This window comes from Rattus norvegicus, chromosome 1, assembly GCF_021556685.1.
Source record: "Rattus norvegicus strain SHRSP/BbbUtx chromosome 1, alternate assembly SHRSP_T2T, whole genome shotgun sequence".
Taxonomy (NCBI): Eukaryota; Metazoa; Chordata; class Mammalia; order Rodentia; family Muridae; genus Rattus; species Rattus norvegicus.
Window position 1 is genome coordinate 223,416,684 of NC_141534.1, and position 19,391 is coordinate 223,436,074.

Sequence of the window (19,391 nt, forward strand, 5' to 3'; positions counted from 1 at the left end):
ATTATCTTCACTCTCATTTATTTGACCACCTTGGTTGGGAATCTTGGGATGATTTTGTTGATTCTCTTGGACTCTAGACTACACACTCCCATGTACTTTTTCCTCAGTAATCTCTCCCTTGTAGACCGTGTTTATGCCTCAGCTGTCACTCCCAAGGTATTAGAAGGGTTTGTCACAGAAGACAAGATCATATTCTATGATACATGTGCAGCCCAGATGGTCTTCTTTGCAGCATTTGCTACTATTGAGAGTTTTCTCCTGGCCTCAATGGCATATGACATCATGCAGCACTGTGCAAACCCTTGCATTACTCCACCACCATGAGAACTATGAATTGTGCCCGATTTCTGGCTGGATCATATGTCAGTGAACTCTAACAATCTTCCATCCATGTTGCTTTCACTTTTCATCTTTCCTTTTGACATTCCAATGTGGTAAATCGCTTTTTCTGTGATATTTCCCCCACTATTAGCTGTTTTCTTGCTCAAGTATTTACACAAATGAAATCATACTATTCATGTTGACAGCATTCAATGTTGGCTTTACTCTATTCATTATCTTGACTTCTTACTTACTCATTTTTGTTGCAATTCTGAGAATGAACTCTGCTGAGAGCCAAAAGAAGGCCATTTCCACCTGTGCATCCCACCTTACCACTGTTTCAATTTTCTACTTACAGCCCAGCTCAAGGCACTCCATGGACACTGACAAAATGGCATCTGTGTTCTACACCATGGTCATCCCCATGCTGAACCCTCTAGTATACAGCCTGAGAAATAAAGAAGTCAGGAATGCATTCAAGAAGATTTCTAGAAAAGCTTTGCCTTCACTGGGATTAGCCAGTTACTTGTAACGTATCTTAAGTTCAGGGTATATTTGTTATAAGTATTTTCTGTTTATTACTTTTGTATTCTGACAATATAAAGTTAATTTGGATGTTATTATAGAAATTAGTTCCATTTTTATTTTAAACAAGAACCAGTTTATTGTAAGGCACTCACAAATAAAATATTAAAGAGCTACAATGAAATAGTGACTCAAAGGAAACTTGCCCGGGCTCTAATTCTGTACATTTCAATAAACTGCAGTACAGTTAGAATAGCCATGCTGGAAGCCTTGAAGCTTGACTTGTAGTTTTTTCTTTTTTTCTTTTTGTTTGTTTGTTTTTGGGGGGTTTTTCTTTTCTTTTTTTTTTGTTTTTTTTATCCTTTTCCTTTTTATTTCTCGATCTTTATTAACTTGGGTATTTGTTATTTACACTTCAATTGTTATTAACTTTCCCAGTGGTTTCCTGACCAACATCCCCCTAACTCCTCCCCTCCCCTTTTGTATGGGTGTTCCCCTCCCCATACTTCCCCCTTTACCGCCATCCTCCCAAAAATCACATTCACTTTGGGTTCAATCTGGGCAGGACCAAGGGATTCCCCTTCCACTGGTGATCTGACTAGGCTATTCATTGTTACCTATGCAGTTGGAGCCCAGGATCAGTCCATGTATAGTCTTAGGGTAGTGGCTTAGTCCCTGGAAGCTCTGGTTGGTTGGCATTGTTGTTCATATGGGGTCTCAAGACCCTTCAATCTCTTTCAGTCCTTTCTCTGATTCCGTCAACGGGGGTCCCCTTCTCAGTTCTGTGGTTTGCTGCTGGCATTCACCAGAATATTTGCCATATTCTGGCTCTGTCTCTCTGTAGACATCTACATCCGGTTCCTGTAAGCCTGCACTTATTTTCTTCATCCATTTTATCTAGTTTGGCGGCTGTATTTGTATGGGCCACAGGTGGGGCAAGTTCTGAATGCATGTTCCTTCAGCCTCAGTTCTAAATTTTGTCTCCCTATTCCCCCTCAAGGGTATTCTTGTTCCCCTTTTAAAGGAGGAGTGAAGCATTTGAATTTTCATCATCCTTCTTGAGTTTCATGTGTTCTGTGCATCTAGGGTAAATTGAGCATTTGGGCTAATATCCACTTATCAATGAGTGCATACTATATGTGTTTTTCCTGTGATTGGGTTACCTCACTCAGGAGGATATTTTCCAGATCCATCGATGTGACTATGAATTTCATAAAATCATTGTTTTTGATAGCTGAGTAGTATTTCATTGCTTAGATGTACCACAATTTCTGTATCCATTCCTCTGTTGAAGGACATCTGGGTTCATTCCAGCTTCTTGCTATTATAAAGAAGTCTGCTATGAACATAGTGGAAGATGTGTCTTAGTTATATGTTGGGGCATCTTTTGGGTAAATGCCCAAGAGAGGTATAGCTGGGTCCTCAGGTAGTTCAATGTTCAATTTTCTAAGGAACCTCCCGACTAATTTCCAGAATGGTTGTACCAGTCTGCAATCCCACTAACAATGGAGGAGTGTTCTTCTTTCTTCACATCCTTGGCAGCATCTGCTGTAACATGAGTTTTTGATCTGAGTCATTCTGACTGGTGTGAGGTGCAATCTCAGGGTTGTTTTGATTTGTATTTCCCTTATGACTAAAGATGTTGACCATTTCTTTAGGTGTTTCTCAGCCATTCAGCATTCTTCAGCTGTGAGTTCTTTGTTTAGTTCTGTACCCATTTTTTAGGGTTATTTATCTCCCTGGAGTCTAACTTCTTTAGTTCTTTGTATATTTTGGATATAATCCCCCTATCAGTTGTAGGATTGGTAAAGAACTTTTCCCAATCTGTTGGTTGCTGTTTTTTCCTAACAACAGTGTTCTTTGCCTTACAGAAGCTTTGCAGTTTTATGAGATCCCATTTGTCAATTCTTGATCTTAGAGCATAAGTCATTGGTGTTGTGTTCAGGAAATTTTCTCCAGTACCCACGTGTTCGAGATGCTTCCCCATTTTTTTCTTCTATTAGTTTGAGTGTATCTGATTTGACGTGGATGTCCATGATCCACTGGGACTTAAGCTTTGTACAGGATGATAAGAATGGATAGATAGATCTACATTCTTTTACTTATTGACCTCCAGTTGAACCAGCACCATTTGCTGAAAATGCTTTTTTCGATTGGGTAGTTTTGGCTCCTTTGTCAAAAATTCAAGTGCCCATAGGTGTGTGGGTTCATTTCTGGGTCTGCAATTCTATTCCACTCTTCTATCTGTCTGTCTCTGTACTAATATCAAACAGTTTTTATCACTATTGCTCTGTAATATTGCTTGAGTTCAAGGATACTGATTCCCCTGAAAGTCTTTTTATTGTTGAGGATAGTTTAATCTATCCAGGGATTTTTGTTATTCCAGAAGAATTTGCAAATTGTTCTGTGTAACTCTATGAAGAATTGGCTGGTTCTTTGAGAAAATCAACAAGATAGATAAACCCTTAGCCAGAATAACCAGAGGACACAGAGCATGTGTCCAAATTAACCAAATCTGAAATGAAAAGGGAGACATACCAACAGAGCCAGAGGAAAATTCAAAAAAACCCATCAGATCCTACTACAAAAGCCTATATTCAACAAAACTTGAAAATGTGGAAAAAATGGACAATTTCCTAGACAGATACCAGGTACCGAAGTTAAATCAGGAACAAATAAACCATTTAAACAACGTCATAACTCCTAAAGAAATAGAATCAGTCATTAAAAGGCTCCCAACCAAAAAGAGCCCAGGTCTAGATGGGTTGAGTGCAGAATTCTTTAGACCTTCATTGAAGACCTCATACCAATACTATCCAAACTATTCCACGAAAATGAAACAGATGGAGCGCTACTAAATTCCTTCTATGAAGACACAATTACTTTTATACCTAAACCACACAAAGACCCAACAAAGAAAGAGAACTTCAGACCAATTTCCCTTATGAATATCGACACAAAGATACTCAATAAAATTCTTACAAACCGTATCCAAGAGCACATCGAAACCATCATCCATCATGACCAAGTAGGCTTTATTCCAGGGATGCAGGGATGGTTTAATATACGGAAAATCATCAATGTAATCCACTATAGAAACAAACTGAAAGATAAAAACCACATGATCACTTCCTCAGATGATGAGAAAGCATTTGACAAAATTCAATACCCCTTCATGATAAAAGTCCTGGAAAGAAGAGAAATTCAAGGCCCATACCTAAACATAGCAAAAGCCATATACAGCAAACCAGTAGCTAATATTAAACTAAACATAGAGAAACTTGAACCAATCCCACTAAAATCAGGGACTAGACAAGGCTGCCTTCTCTCTCCCTGCTTATTCAATATAGTTCTCGAAGTCCTAGCAATAGCAATCAGACAACAAAAGGAGATCAAAGGAATAGAGATGGGAAAGGAAGAAGTCAAAATATCACTATTTGCAGATGATATGATTGTATACTTAAATGATCCCAAAAGTTCCACCAGAGAACTACTAAACCTGATAAACACCTTCAGCAAAGTGGCTGGGTATAAAATTAACTCAAATAAATCAGTACACTTACTCTATACAAAAGAGAAACAAGCCCAGAAAGAAATTAGGGAAACGACCCCCTTCATAACAGTCCCAAATAATATAAAATACCTGGTGGTGACTTTTGCGAAGCAAGTGAAAGATTTTATGAAAGAACTTCAAACCTCTGAAGAAAGAAACTGAAAAAGATCTCAGAAGATGGAAAGATCTCCTGTGTTCATGGATTGGCAGGATTACTATAGTAAAATTATAATTCTTGATTCTTTGTGAGATTTGGTTATTCTTTTTTTTTTTAACTTGAGTATTTCTTATATACATTTCGAGTGTTATTCCCTTTCCCGGTTTCCCGGGCAAACATCCCCCTTCCCTCTTCCCTTCTCTATAGGTGTTCCCCTCCCCAGCCTCCCCACCCTGGCCGCCCTCCCCCCAACAATCTAGTTCACTGGGGGTTCAGTCTTAGAAGGACCCAGGGCTTCCCCTTCCACTGGTGCTCTTACTAGGATATTCATTGCTACCTATGAGGTCAGAGTCCAGGGTCAGTCCATGTATAGTCTTTAGGTAGTGGCTTAGTCCCTGGAAGCTCTGGTTGCTTGGCATTGTTGTACATATGGGGTCTCGAACCCCTTCAAGCTCTTCCAGTTCTTTCTCTGATTCCTTCAACGGGGGTCCTATTCTCAATTCAGTGGTTTGATGCTGGCATACGCCTCTGTGTTTGCTGTATTCTGGCTGTGTCTCTCGGGAGAGATCTACATCCGGCTCCTGTCGGCCTGCACTTCTTAGCTTCATCCATCTTGTCTAATTGTATGGCTGTATATGCATGGGCCACATGTGGGGCAGGCTCTGAATGGGTGTTCCTTCTGTGTCTGTTTTAATCTTTGCCTCTCTATTCCCTGCCAAGGCTATTCTTGTTCCCCTTTTAAAGAAGGAGTGAAGCATTCACATTTTGATCATCCGTCTTGAGTTTCATTTGTTCTAGGCATCTAGGGTAATTCAAGCATTTTGGCTAATAGCCACTTATCAATGAGTGCATACCATGTGTGTTTTTCTGTGATTGGGTTACCTCATTCAGGATGATATTTTCCAGTTCCAACCATTTGCCTACGAATTTCATAAAGTCATTTTTTTGATAGCTGAGTAATATTCCATTGTGTAGATGTACCACATTTTCTGTATCCATTCCTCTGTTGAAGGGCATCTGGGTTCTTTCCAGCTTCTGACTATTATAAATAAGGCTGAGATGAACATAGTGGAGCATGTGTCTTTTTTATATGCTGGGGCAACTTTTGGGTATAGCTGGATCCTCAGGCAGTTCAATGTCCAATTTTCTGAGGAACCTCCAGACTGATTTCCAGAATGGTTGTACCAGTCTGCAATCCCACTAACAATGGAGGAGTGTTCCTCTTTCTCCGCATCCTCGCCAGCATCTGCATCACCTGAGTTTTTGATCTTAGCCATTCTCACTGGTGTGAGGTGAAATCTCAGGGTTGTTTTGATTTGCATTTCCCTTATGACTAAAGATGTTAAACATTTCTTTAGGTGTTCTCGGCCATTCCTATCCTATCCATCTTATTTCCTATCTTATTGTACAGATCTTTTACTTGCTTGGTTAAAGTCACACCGAGGTACTTTATATTATTTGGGTCTATTATGAAGGGTGTCGTTTCCCTAATTTCTTTCTAGGCTTGTTTCTCTTTTGTATAGAGGAAGGCAACTGATTTATTTGAGTTAATTTTATACCCAGCCACTTTGCTGAAGTTGTTTATCAGCTTTAGTAGTTCTCTGGAGGAACTTTTGGGGTCACTCAAATATACTATCATATCATCTGCAAATAGTGATATTTTGACTCCTTCTTTTCCGATCTGTATCCCCTTGACCTCCTTTTGTTGTCTGATTGGTCTGGCTAGAACTTCAAGAACTATATTGAATAAGTAGGGAGAGAGTGGGCAGCCTTGTCTAGTCCCTGATTTTAGTGGGATTGCTTCAAGTTTCTCTCCATTTACTTTAATGTTAGCAACTGGTTTGCTGTGTATGGCTTTTATTATGTTTAGGTATGGGCCTTGAATTCCTATTCTTTCCAGGACTTTTATCATGAAGGGGTGTTAAATTTTGTCAAATGCTTTCCCAGCATCTAATGAAATGATCATGTGGTTTTGTTATATAATGGATCACGTTGATGGTTTTCCGTATATTAAACCATCCCTGCATGCCTGGGACGAAGCCTACTTGATCATAGTAGATGATTGTTTTGATGTGCTCTTGGATTGGGTTTGACAGAATTTTATTGAGTTTTTTTGCGTCGATATTCATAAGGGAAATTGGTCTGAAGTTCTCTTTCTTTGTTGGGTCTTTGTGTGGTTTAGTAATTGTGGCTTCATAGAAGGAATTCAGTAGTGCTCCATCTGTTTCAATTTTGTGGAATAGTTTGGATAATATTGGTATGAGGTCTTCTATGAAGGTCTGATAGAATTCTGCACTAAATCTGTCTGTACCTGGGATCTTTTTGGTTTGGAGACCTTAATGACTGCTTCTATTTCCTTAGGAGTTATGGGGTTGTTTAATTGGTTTATCTGTTCCTGATTTAACTTCGGTACCTGGTATCTGTCTAGGAAATTGTCCATTTCCTGAAGATTTTCAAGTTTTGTTGAATATAGGCTTTTATAGTAAGATCTGATGATTTTTTGAATTTCCTCTGAATCTGTAGTTATGTCTCCCTTTTCATTTCTGATTTTGTTAATTTGGATACACTCCCTGTGTCCTCTCGTTAGTCTGGCTAAGGGTTTATCTATCTTGTTGATTTTCTCAAAGAACCAACTTTTGGTTCTGTTGATTCTTTCTATCGTCCTTTTTGATTTCAGCACTGAGTTTGATTATTTCCTGCCTTCTACTCCTCCTGGGTGTATTTGCTTCTCTTTGTTCTAGAGCTTTTAGGTGTGCTGTCAAGCTGCTGACATATGCTCTTTCCTGTTTATTTCTGCAGGCACTCAGCACTATGAGTTTTCCTCTTAGCACAGCTTTCATTGTGTCCCATAAGTTTGGGTATGTTATACCTTCATTTTCATTAAATTCTAAAAAGTCTTTAATTTCTTTCTTTATTTCTTCCTTGACCAGATTATGATTGAGTAGAGCATTGTTCAATTTCCACGTATATGTGGGCATTCTTCCCTTATTGTTATGGAAGACCAGTTTTAGGCCGTGGTGGTCAGATAGCACGCATGGGATTTTTTCTATCTTTCTGTACCTCTTGAGGCCCATTTTTTGACCAATTATATGGTCAATTTTGGAGAAGGTACCATGAGGAGCTGAGAAGAAGGTATATCCTTTTGCTTTAGGATAGAATGTTCTATAAATATCTGTTAAGTCCATTTGGCTCATGACTTCTCTTAGTCTGTCGACATCACTGTTTAATTTCTGTTTCCATGATCTGTCCATTGATGAGAGTGGGGTGTTGAAATCTCCTACTATTATTATGTGAGGTGCAATGAGTGCTTTGAGCTTTAGTAAGTTTCTTTTATGTATGTAGGTGCCCTTTTATTCGGGGCATAGATATTTAGGGTTGAGAGTTCATCTTGGTGGATTTTTCCTTTGATGAATATGAAGTGTCCTTCCTTATCTTTTTTGATTAATTTTAGTTGAAAATTGATTTTATTTGATATTAGAATGGCTAGGCCAGCTTGCTTCTTCTGACGATTTGCTTGGAAAGGTGTTTTCCAGGCTTTCACTCTGAGGTAGTGTCTGTCTTTGTGTCTGAGGTGTGTTTCCTGTAGGCAGCAGAATGCAGGGTCCTCATTGCGTATCCAGTTTGTTAATCTATGTCTTTTTATTGGGGAGTTGAGGCCATTGATGTTGAGAGATATTAAGGAATAGTGATTATTGCTTCCTGTTATATTCATTTTTGGATGTGAGGTTATGTTTGTGTGCTTTTCTTCTTTTTGTTTTGTTGCCAAGACGATTAGTTTCTTGCTTCTTCTAGGGTATAGCTTGCCTCCTTCTGTTGGGCTTTACCATTTGTTATCCTTTGTAGTGCTGGATTTGTAGAGAGATATTGTGTAAATTTGGTTTTGTCATGGAATATCTTGGATTCTCCATCTATGTTAATTGAGAGTTTTGCAGGATACAGTAACCTGGGCTGGCATTTGTGTTCTCTTTGGGTCAGTATGACATCTGTCCAGGATCTTCTGGCTTTCATAGATTCTGGTGAAAAGTCTGGTGTAATTCTGATAGGTCTGCCTTTATATGTTACTTGACCTTTTTCCCTTACTGCTTTTAATATTCTTTCTTTATTTTGTGCGTTTGGTGTTTTGACTATTGTGTGACGGGAGGTGTTTCTTTTCTGGTCCAATCTATTGGAAGTTCTGTAGGCTTCTTGTATGCCTATGGGTATCTCTTTTTTTAGGTTAGGGAAGTTTTCTTCTATGATTTTGTTGAAGATAATTACTGGTCCTTTGAGCTGGGAGTCTTCACTCTCTTCTATATCCATTATCCTTAGTTTTGATCTTCTCATAGAGTCCTGGATTTCCTGTATGTTTTGGACCAGTAGCTTTTTCCGCTTTACATTATCTTTGACAGTTGAGTCAATGATTTCTATGGAATCTTCTGCTCCTGAGATTCTCTCTTCCATCTCTTGTATTCTGTTGGTGAAGCTCGTATCTACAGCTCCTTGTCTCTTCTTTTGGTTTTCTATATCCAGGGTTGTTTCCATGTGTTCTTTCTTGATTGCTTCTATTTCCATTTTTAATTCCTTCAACTTTTGATTGTGTTTTCCTGGAATTCTTTCAGGGATTTTTGTGACTCCTCTCTATGGGCTTCTACTTGTTTATTTATGATTTCCTGGAATTCTTTCAGGGATTTTTGTGACTCCTCTCTATGGGCTTCTACTTGTTTATTTATGTTTTCCTGGAATTCTTTCAGGGATTTTTGCAATTCCTCTCTGTAGGCTTCTACTTGTTCTCTAAGGGAGTTCTTCACGTCTTTCTTGAAGTCCTCCAGTATCATGATCAAATATGATTTTGAAACTAGATCTTGCTTTTCTATTGTGTTTGTATATTCCGTGTTTGCTTTGGTGGGATAATTGGGCTCCGATGATGCCATGTACTCTTGGTTTCTGTTGCTTGGGTTCCTGCGCTTGCCTCTCACCATCAGCTTGTCTCTAGTGTTACTTTGTTCTGCTATTTCTGACAGTGGCTAGACTGTCCTATAATCCTGTATGTCAGGAATGCTGTAAACCTGTTTTCCTGTTTTCTTTCAGCCAGTTATGGGGACAGAGTGTTCTGCTGTTGGGCATGTAGTTTTTCCTATCTACAGGTCTTCAGCTGTTCCTGTGTTCACCAGGCAGGTCACTTGCAGCAGAAAAGTTGGTCTTACCTGTGGTCCCGAGGCTCAAGTTTGCTCTTGGGGTGTTGCCTAAGAGCTCTCTGCGGCGGCAGCAACCAGAAAGATCTGTGCCGCCCTTTCCTGGAGCCTCCATGCACCAGGGTTCCAGATGGCGTTTGGTGTTTTCCTCTGGCGTCAGAGATGTGTGCAGAGTGCAGTCTCTTCTTGTTTCCCAGGCGTGTCTGCCTCTCTGAAAGTTTAGCTCTCCTGCCCATGGGATTTGGGTGCAGAGACCTGTTTATCTGGTTTGTCCCTTCAGGTTCCGGCGGTGTCCTTGGTTATTCTTTGAGTTTGATTTTGCCGTGATTATACAATGTCTTTTTTTTCTATCTGCTTTTGGAGTATCAATAAAAGACTGGTACAAAAGGCAATAGAGACCATCTGAATATGGGTGGAAAGTATGTAAAGAGTAAGTGAAGAATGGTTGGAAAGAGAGTAAGTTGTGCATGAGGTGTGCATGAGTTGAGTGTACAGTGAGAGAGAATTTGAGAAAGTGTGAGAAGTGTGTGCATGTGTGTGTGTGTGTATGCATGAATTTGTGTGTGTGAGAGAGAGAGACATAGAGAGACACAGAGATAGACAGAGAAATAGCTTAAAGTATCTGGACACACAACTCAAAAGTAGCCTTTTTATATGCAAATAACAAATGGTCTGTGAATGAAATCAAACAACACCTCCCACATTAGCCTCAAATATATAAAATATCTTTGGATAACACAAACCAAGCAAGTGAAAGACTTGTATAAAAGAAAATTTTCCTCTTTGAAGAATGAAATTGAAGAAGAAATCAGAAGTTGGAAATATTTTTCATAATCATGAATCAGTAGGATTGATCATCTTAGCAATAGCAATCTTCAAATTTAATGAGATTCCCATCAAAATTCTAACACAATTCTTGACAGATCATGTCATGAAAGAACAAGTCATATACATTCCTATTCCCAAGGCTAGAGATTGCTTTCTCAAAACTCATGAAAGGCTCAATTTCTGAAGGTGACAGCTATAAAACTCACTGAACATAGGGTAGCACACAAATGCTTACACAGTGCCTCTATTCTACATTCCAGTGTCTTTATTAAAAATAGTACTATGCATGTTATTAAAAGGGAGACATAAACACCAAACCAACAAAAATCATTCTATCTCCAAAAGTGTACTCCCTGCAAGTTATACCAGGACAATAGTTATACAAATTTATGGAAGTAATAAACCAATAACTGAGTTGACTTATTGCCAACTCCACAAGATGGTGTTTGAACACAACTTGGCATGACTTCAGAGAGTAAAAGCCTGAGATTACACAGCCCAAGGACCTAGCACAAAACAATCAGTACTGTTATTTTAAAAATTAAATAAAAATGTAGAATAAAATGTCTCTTCATGACATACGGTTATACTATGATCAGTGCCTTGTTCAATCATCATTAGAAAGTCTTCCTCCTGCAGTAGATGGGAACAAATATAGAGCTCTTTAGACAAAATTTACATCGAACCCTGAGAAAGAGGAGAAAGCATGAAGTATATAAGAGCAAGAGGTAATGGAGGACACCCCAAAAATAAGGCCCTCTAATTGAACATGAGAAAATCTCACATGCATTTAAAGAGACTGAATCAGCATGCCAAATGCCATGAGTCTACACCAAGTCCTCTGCAATTACATTATGGCTTCCAGTTTTTAATGAGGTTCCTGAATATGCAATTACTGGTTACCTGATCCTTTTGTCCTCTTCTGGGTTCTTTTCCATTTTTGGTTTGTCCAATTTCAATAGGAGAATTTTCATTTCTATTAGTATAATTTATTTTCTTATATGTTTTAAAGAAAGGAAGGAAGAGAAGAAGAAAGAAAAGAAAATATATTAAATTAGCCACTAGGGTAAAGATTAACAACAAAACTCTCATTTATACTTACTTATACTTCCTGGAGAGGACAATATGTTTTATCTAATTTGATTACACTGGATAAATCAACAGATCTAGGTATGATCTCATGTTCATGAGTAGTTGACCAACAAAAATGTTGTCTACAAGTTATTCGTGAGTTTATGCATGTGTGCTTTTATTGGCTTACAGTTTGGTGTTTTGTTTTTTCTTTTGGGGAGAGGTGTTTTGTTTTACTATTTTTGTTTTATGGTTGTATTGGATTTAATTTTTTGAGTTGGGTAGGTAGGGAAGAGTGGAGGATATTGTTAAGGTTGGAAATGCGAATGAATATGACCAAAATATTTAATATAAAAATTAAATAATAAAAATATTTTTAAAAATCAAGAAATAATTTAAAAAGTACTACCCTTAGCTTGAAAGCAAAGCTGAAGAATAGTGCAAGTTTTCGCTATTTTTCTGCTACTTTCTATGCTATTTTATACAAATGATTCATTAATTCTTTCATTTAACTTATACATATATTATATGTTTCGTTTTTGAAATATATACTGTATTTTAGCACTAAGTTAGTAGTTCTCTTATTTAGTCTGTTTATATCCCCCTAATAAAATAACTGTAAACAAAATACAATAGCTATGAGGAAAGACAGCAAGATAGGTAAGAGGTGATAGTCAAGAACAAGAACACTTAAACCCTTGACATTTTATTCACATCTTCTCAAAATAAATTAGGATGTATTTTGCAGCAAATGCTACTCTATACACGTCTTAGATACTAAAATATCAATTAATTCCTTGGACAAATGTGTATAAAATTCTTATAGAAATTTGTAATATTCATTACTTATTAAATATAAGACAATATTATAAAATAAATACTATATATCACAGTTGAACAAAACAAATAGAAGGGAAAGAACCCAAGAAATAGTAACTCATTCATTCATACATCCAGGGGTCTCATAAAAATAATAAACTGAAAGCCATATTATGTATAGAAATGACACATAGGGTAAAAACTCAGAAGAAAATGTATGTGTATAAGTGCAATGAAAATAAAAAATTAATAAAGTAAAATTAAAAAATAAAGAAGCCATGACATGATATTGTGAGATACTGGAACCTCCAAAGATGCTATGAATTCATTTTTTGCTGAACATCTATTGCTGCACAGGCAACCTCCCTTAAGTATTCATTTTTATCCAGTGAAATTCTCCTGGAGAAAAATAAAGTTTCTTTGGAAAGTGGTTACCAATTCAAGATTGTGTCTGGGTTAGAAATGGGGGCATGTGTTCAATTCTACTTTCAGCTCTAGGACATTTTCTCAGGCAGATTTGTGTGAGTCCTGAGCATGTTAGCTTTGTCTTTGTGTATTCATATATGTGTTATTCATGCTGACTTAGAGGACCGTCTTTTCTTGAAGTCCTCTATTGCCTCTGTCTCTTATACTCTTTATACCTCCTATATTGCAGAGTTTCCTAGATCCTTAGGGAATCAGTTTGATAGTAACATCCCATTTGGGGGCTGCACAATGAATGTGGGTCTTTATGATTGTCCTCATCTGCTATAGTTGGAAGATTTTCTGAAGATCAAAAAATATTTTCTGATCAAAGTACAAATTTATTAGGATAGCAGGATGTTATTAGGAGTTCATTTACCACCACTTATTTTTTTTCTTGTTTTAGGTCAGTAGTATTTGGTTTTATCCTAGGTCCATGGTACATCTTGTCTCATGTTCTTTCTCACTCAAAGAGTTTGTGTATGTACTCTATCTCAAAGTAGGTCTTCAGTCAAATCATATTATGGATGGTTATTCAAAATCCTTGTGTCACAATGACACTAGCATTTTTTAAGTTCAGAAACCATTGTAGATCAAAGGGTTTGTGGTTGTTTTGGTGTTTGTGTTTCTGTTATGTATGTTTGGTAACATACATAAATAGTATTTTCACATACCAAAGATGGTGAAGGCTTGAGGGTTTATATGGAATTCCAATAGATTTTAAGCTTTATAAGCTTCCTAAAAGATATGCATGTATTAAGGCAATATAAATTAAATCACCAAATACGGGTGGAGACACAGAGAAAGCTCTTGCCATTAAATGAAGCTCCCTGTATTGGGATTGAGTTATATCTAATTGAGCTGTTAGTCAAAGGGGTCCCATTGTAATCACTAAAGAAGCCAGGCTACTGCCAAAACTATAGATTACTTTCCACAGATGGTAAGTCACCATTGCTGAAGAAAGTACCTACACAACTCAAAGAAATAGAAAAGATCTTTGAAATTTTCTCTTGTTTAGGAAGAGAAGGCCAGCCTAGCCTTGGACACTATGTGGGTAGGAGACAGGCATGATGTGGAGGTTTGTGGGAAGATGTAAATAGATAGGACTTATAGAGTCAAATGGCTAGATTCTGGAGAAGGAAGTGGAATGTTCAGTGGGTGGAATAGTGTGATGAAATACAGAAGCAAACTGTGGACAAGCTGCACACTACTTATAAACATTATGTATTTTTCTTAGTTGCAGTTCCAAATTCATTTTAGCTTAATTCTTTTTGAAATTTCTATGTCCATGTTGAATTCCATTCACAAGTTTTAGGTTGTCTTCATTATTTCCATCAGCTTTCTGTTTCTGTGTTCCTTACTCAGGTGTTTATTATTCTTAAGTTATTTATTTTTAATTTAACTATGCTATTTATCTGTTTCTTCTTTAAAATACTTAAATTATTTGATGAGTGTTATAATTATTCTTTTAAATTCTGTATCCTGGGGTTCATATAGGACAATATCATTAGTAAACATTTCTTTAGGACTGATAGATTTTGAAGGAAAAATATAATACCCTAATCTTTCACATTTTGGTATATTTGCAATTGCAATATGAGCATGTTTTTTTTTGTTTGTTTGTTTTAAATCTGATTTAAATAGAGTTGGCTGTGGCTTTGGGGAGGATGTCAAAGCAAGTTTAGCATAGAGTTTGATAAATACTTTGGTGAAATCAGGTGAGTTACACTTAGGTGATCAAACTGATGTTCAGTAGAATTACATGTGGAGCTATATCTGGCATAGTGGAAGTTGTATATGATATAGAAGACTTCTTTGTGTTGTAGGATAGCTAGAGTGGTTCATAGCTAAATCCTAGACTTATTTCTGCTATAGGCAGAGGAAACCAGACTAGGCAAGGAAAATATGTGAGTAGAACACAGGTATGATATGGTGATTTGTGGGGAGGGTGTGAAGAAATAGGACAGGGAGAGTCATCTGGTTAGATTCTGGAGAAGTAATTGGGATGTTTGGTGGGTGGAGTAGTTGAATGAAGTACTGTGGTGGTTACAAGTAGTGTGGGTCCTTTGGAAACCTAGAGTTTAGTGGCAGTGTACAGCTGGCTTATCAGACTTGACAGAAGGAATGGGAGGAGTACAGAGCTTAGATACGGAGAGATTCAGAAAACGTCTCAACAAAGATGTCAAGTAGACTTTCAAGGATACACCCTAGAGAAGAATGAGGGAAATCTTAAAATTTTATATACACAATACTAAGAACATATACACAAATGATATGTGCTATGATAAGAAATATGAGTATATTCTTTGCAAAGCTGAAACTAAAAGTATAAAGTATCCTGAGGCACCTTAACTTTTGTTATAAATCTTGTCTCAGAATGCTTTCATAAGTAACTAAAGTTTCTTATGTAGAAGTTTTAATCAGTCTTTTCATTTTGGTGTGTATGAAACTTGGTTGTGCAACATCTATGATTGATAATTGGAGGCTCTTTCTTCTATGCTCCTATTTTGCAATATCTTTATGAACACTGTTAGACAAAATAAAAACATTATCACCTGACAGCTCCATTAAGGGCAAGTTGAAGAATCAATATGGATTCATACATCTCCAGAGACATCCACTCATATGTACTGTTTCCTTCTGAGATATGTATATAGCTTGTAATCTTTCCTTCATATTGAGAATAGTACAAGACCAGTTTCTATTCCACAGCAGAGCTCAGCCTATGGAGAAGATGAAGAGTAAAATATTTTCTTTTTTTGGAAATGGATGTTGAATCCACATATTGGATATGAAATATTTCTTACCACACCTTTTCACTCTTCTTTTTCTGTTCTTAGAACAATAGTAAGTATTAAAATATTTTATTATAAGTAGAAATAGTTATAATTGTGATAAAATACCCAACCACTTTTATTTTTTATGTGCAACAAAAAGTGAAGTTACTATCTAGACTAGTAAAGAAGCTGAGTAACCTATACAGTATTACTAATAATCCTTTCACTCTTGGCCCAGCTTTTCTAATTATTTTACTGCTGAAGAGTATCCAGATTATATTCTAAGTACTTTTAAATCCTGAGGTGATGCTTTTACTCTAGAAGAAGACAATGTTCTAATTTACTAATAATTATAATCTACAACATTAAAAGTCTACATGTTCTATAGCTCATGTTTAGTTTCAGAAGACTGTACAAAGTTCTTTTCATGAATGAATATTTAATTGATATATTTCTCCACTTTTACACACTCATACACACACACACACACACACACACAGAGAGAAATTGTTCAAAATGATCCAATTTCTGATTATGGCCCCTCATTGATCCAGGACTCTTGACAGGGCCAGTTATTTTTGATTGAGATCCCGGCTGGTTCAATTTCTGAGTTCTTATGACAAGGACTACTATAAATGTTGATGTACAAGTGTCTCCAGAGTGTGTTGATCTTGAGTCCTTTGTGGCTGTACAACTTTCAATATCCATTTGTCATGTCAATTTCTAGGTGTGTTACCCTGAAAGCATCAACTGTTAGACATTCATTCTATCATCTGACCATTGTAAAGAAAGAGGGCAAAGGAGAAAAAGAGTTTGGATGGTAATAGGTATTATTTACATAATTTTAAAATGTTACTATCTTTTGTACCTTTTAAGAACTAACACATTTATTGCAATGTAAGTGCAGTTATAGCCTGTAAAGAAGAATTAATTTCAACCACATCATTTAAAAGAATATGGTTATATTATCTGTTGCCTAGATTATAAGAGGTCACTAATGAAGATTGATGAGTATATCAAAGATTCTAAGTTTGAAAGTGGCTCTCAAGTTAAGAAGCAGACTTATATGGGACCATGGATATAAAGTTATATGTCATCTGATTCACCATGAAAATTATATAAGATACAACATGAATGATAAAACAGTTTGTAGATAGAGCAAAAATAACTCATTTGTTTTCACCTTATTCTCTCTCAAACACAAATAAAACAGAATTGTGAGATGGTAGTAAAAGAATCACTACATAGCTACAGCAATGTGAATGGAATTTTGTACAAGTATCAGAGATGGGAAATAATAGTATAGAAATTTTGTTACTAACATAGAGCAAAGTGGATTGTATATTTCTACATTGCTCTTGCAAACAAGTAACCACTGATACACAGCTTAGGAAGGTGTGTTTGGGAAATATTACAAGTAATAAATAAGTACTTTGTAGGTTACTGAAATAAATATTTTCATTACAGAAAACTGAAAGAAAAAAATCCTCTAGTTTTAGAGTAAAGAAACCTATTGGCAACAATGAAGTAAGCACCTCCATTTGTACTATCTCCAGAAAATGACTTAATTCATCTCACAAGTACACAGCATTCAGTTTAAGTTTTTTAACACTGGGTGTGTGGAAATTTGAGTTACATAACATTTTCATACCTAAAATCTTGCAGTGAGTTCATATACAATACTTTTTTATTTCCTGATTTCATCCTAGGAGACTGCCATAATTCTCATGAAACAAAGATGCAGAATATTTCAGAAGTCACTGAATTTATCCTTGTGGGATTAACAGATGCCCCAGAGCTACAGATTCCTTTATGTATCATCTTCACTTTTATTTATCTGACCACATTGATTGGTAATCTTGGGATGATTGGGTTGATTCTCCTGGATTCTCGTCTCCACACTCCCATGTACTTTTTTCTCAGTAATCTCTCATTGGTGGACTGTGTTTATGCCTCAGCGGTCACTCCCAAAGTAATAGAAGGCTTTCTTACAGAAAACAAGATCATATCCTACAATACATGTGCTACCCAGATGTTCTTTTTAATAGCATTTGCAATTGCTGAAGGTTTTCTCTTGGCATCTATGGCCTTTGATCGTCATGCAGCAGTATGCAAACCCTTGCATTACTCTACCACCATGACAACAACAATATGTACCCTGCTTATTGCAGGTTCTTACATAATTGGATTTTTACAATCTTCCATCCATGTTGCCTTCACATTCCACCTATCCTTTTGCCATTCCAACAGAGTGAATCATTTTTTTTGTGACATTCCCCCACTACTGGATCTTTCTTGTTCTAGTATCTACACAAATGAAATTGTACTGTTCATTTTGGCAGCCCTTAATGTTGCCTTAACTGTATTGGTTATCTTGAATTCTTACATACTTATTTTTGTTGCAATCATGAGAATGCGTTCTGCTGATGGACAAAAGAAGGCCATTTCCACATGTGCTTCACACCTGACCACTGTTTCCATATTCTATGGCACGATCATCTTCATGTACTTACAGCCCAGCTCCACACACTCCATGGACACTGACAAGGTAGCATCTGTATTCTATACCATGATCATTCCCATGTTGAACCCTATAGTCTATAGCCTGAGGAACACAGAGGTCAAGAATGCATTCAGAAAGTTTACTGGAAAAGTTTTGTTTTCACTGGGATTAGTCTAAGTGTAACATGTTTGGAAATTATGAAATACTTTGTGGTATATTGTCATTAAATATTCTAGATATAATTCTTCGTAGCATTAATTTTTGTGTATTGGTATTTCATAGATGAAGCCTCATTATTTCTTCTGCATTCTGACTGATTCCTTTCATATTGGATAATTATAATAGAATAGAGTATCTCACCTTTAAATATCAAGATTATAATCCCAGATACTACAGCATCCTACATGCACTATAAAATATATGTCTTTGTTTGTTTCCTTTGAATAAAATTTTGGTTCTTTGACATGGAAAAAGATAAGTTTTAGAAAAAATATTAAATGCTCAGAAATCTTACTAATTTTAAAAGAAATATGATCCTAATGAAACATACTAAGTTCCAGATCTCACAATTTTTCAAGACTCATAAAGGTGGGTCCTTAAAAAGATAATGGAATAGTAATGCTAAAATGAAGAGACACAACATAAGTGCATTTGAGTTTGTTTATGGAGCTCTATCTAGGAATTCAGATTTTTTTTGAGTGATCACCAATGAAGGATAGGCTTTCTAAGGATTAATTGTCTTAGAGACATGCATGTGTATGTAGAGAGCTCCTTTCCTATGTTCATGCAACTCACAGCCACCACTAAATTGATCAGATCAGCAAGATAGACCTGGACATAACTGCTTCACTGGTGTCATCTAGGCCTTCTGTGTGATGAATAGATATTTGTTCATATCTCACAAGAACTATGATGATGGCCATAGGTTTGCAACAATATAGATAGATAGATGAGAGAGATAGAGGTATAGACAGGAGGTATAAATATAGATGAATATTCATATATAATATATAATACATATTATGTTAGAGGCATAGAGATATCAGGGTTTTATTAACATTACTTTTAATTTTTTATTAGTTTCTTAAGTATTTTATATAATGTTCTCTGATCACAATCATTTCAACCCCCTCAATTATCCCCTACCACTCCTACCACAATTTTGTATTTTTTGGTTTTTTCACGTCAAGATCACTTAGGTATA

General features: G+C 36.5%; 1 protein-coding gene and 1 pseudogene across 1 annotated transcript; both read left to right on the forward strand.

Annotated features, from left to right (window-relative positions):
• Or5b130-ps1 (olfactory receptor family 5 subfamily B member 130, pseudogene 1) lies at nucleotides 1–853 on the forward strand (annotated as a pseudogene).
• Nucleotides 17,423–18,364, forward strand: Or5b124 (olfactory receptor family 5 subfamily B member 124). Its single transcript, NM_001000258.1, has one exon. The coding sequence runs from the start codon at nucleotides 17,423–17,425 to the stop codon at nucleotides 18,362–18,364; it is 942 nt and encodes a 313-aa protein (NP_001000258.1).
• The last annotated feature ends 1,027 nt before the right edge of the window (nucleotides 18,365–19,391 follow it).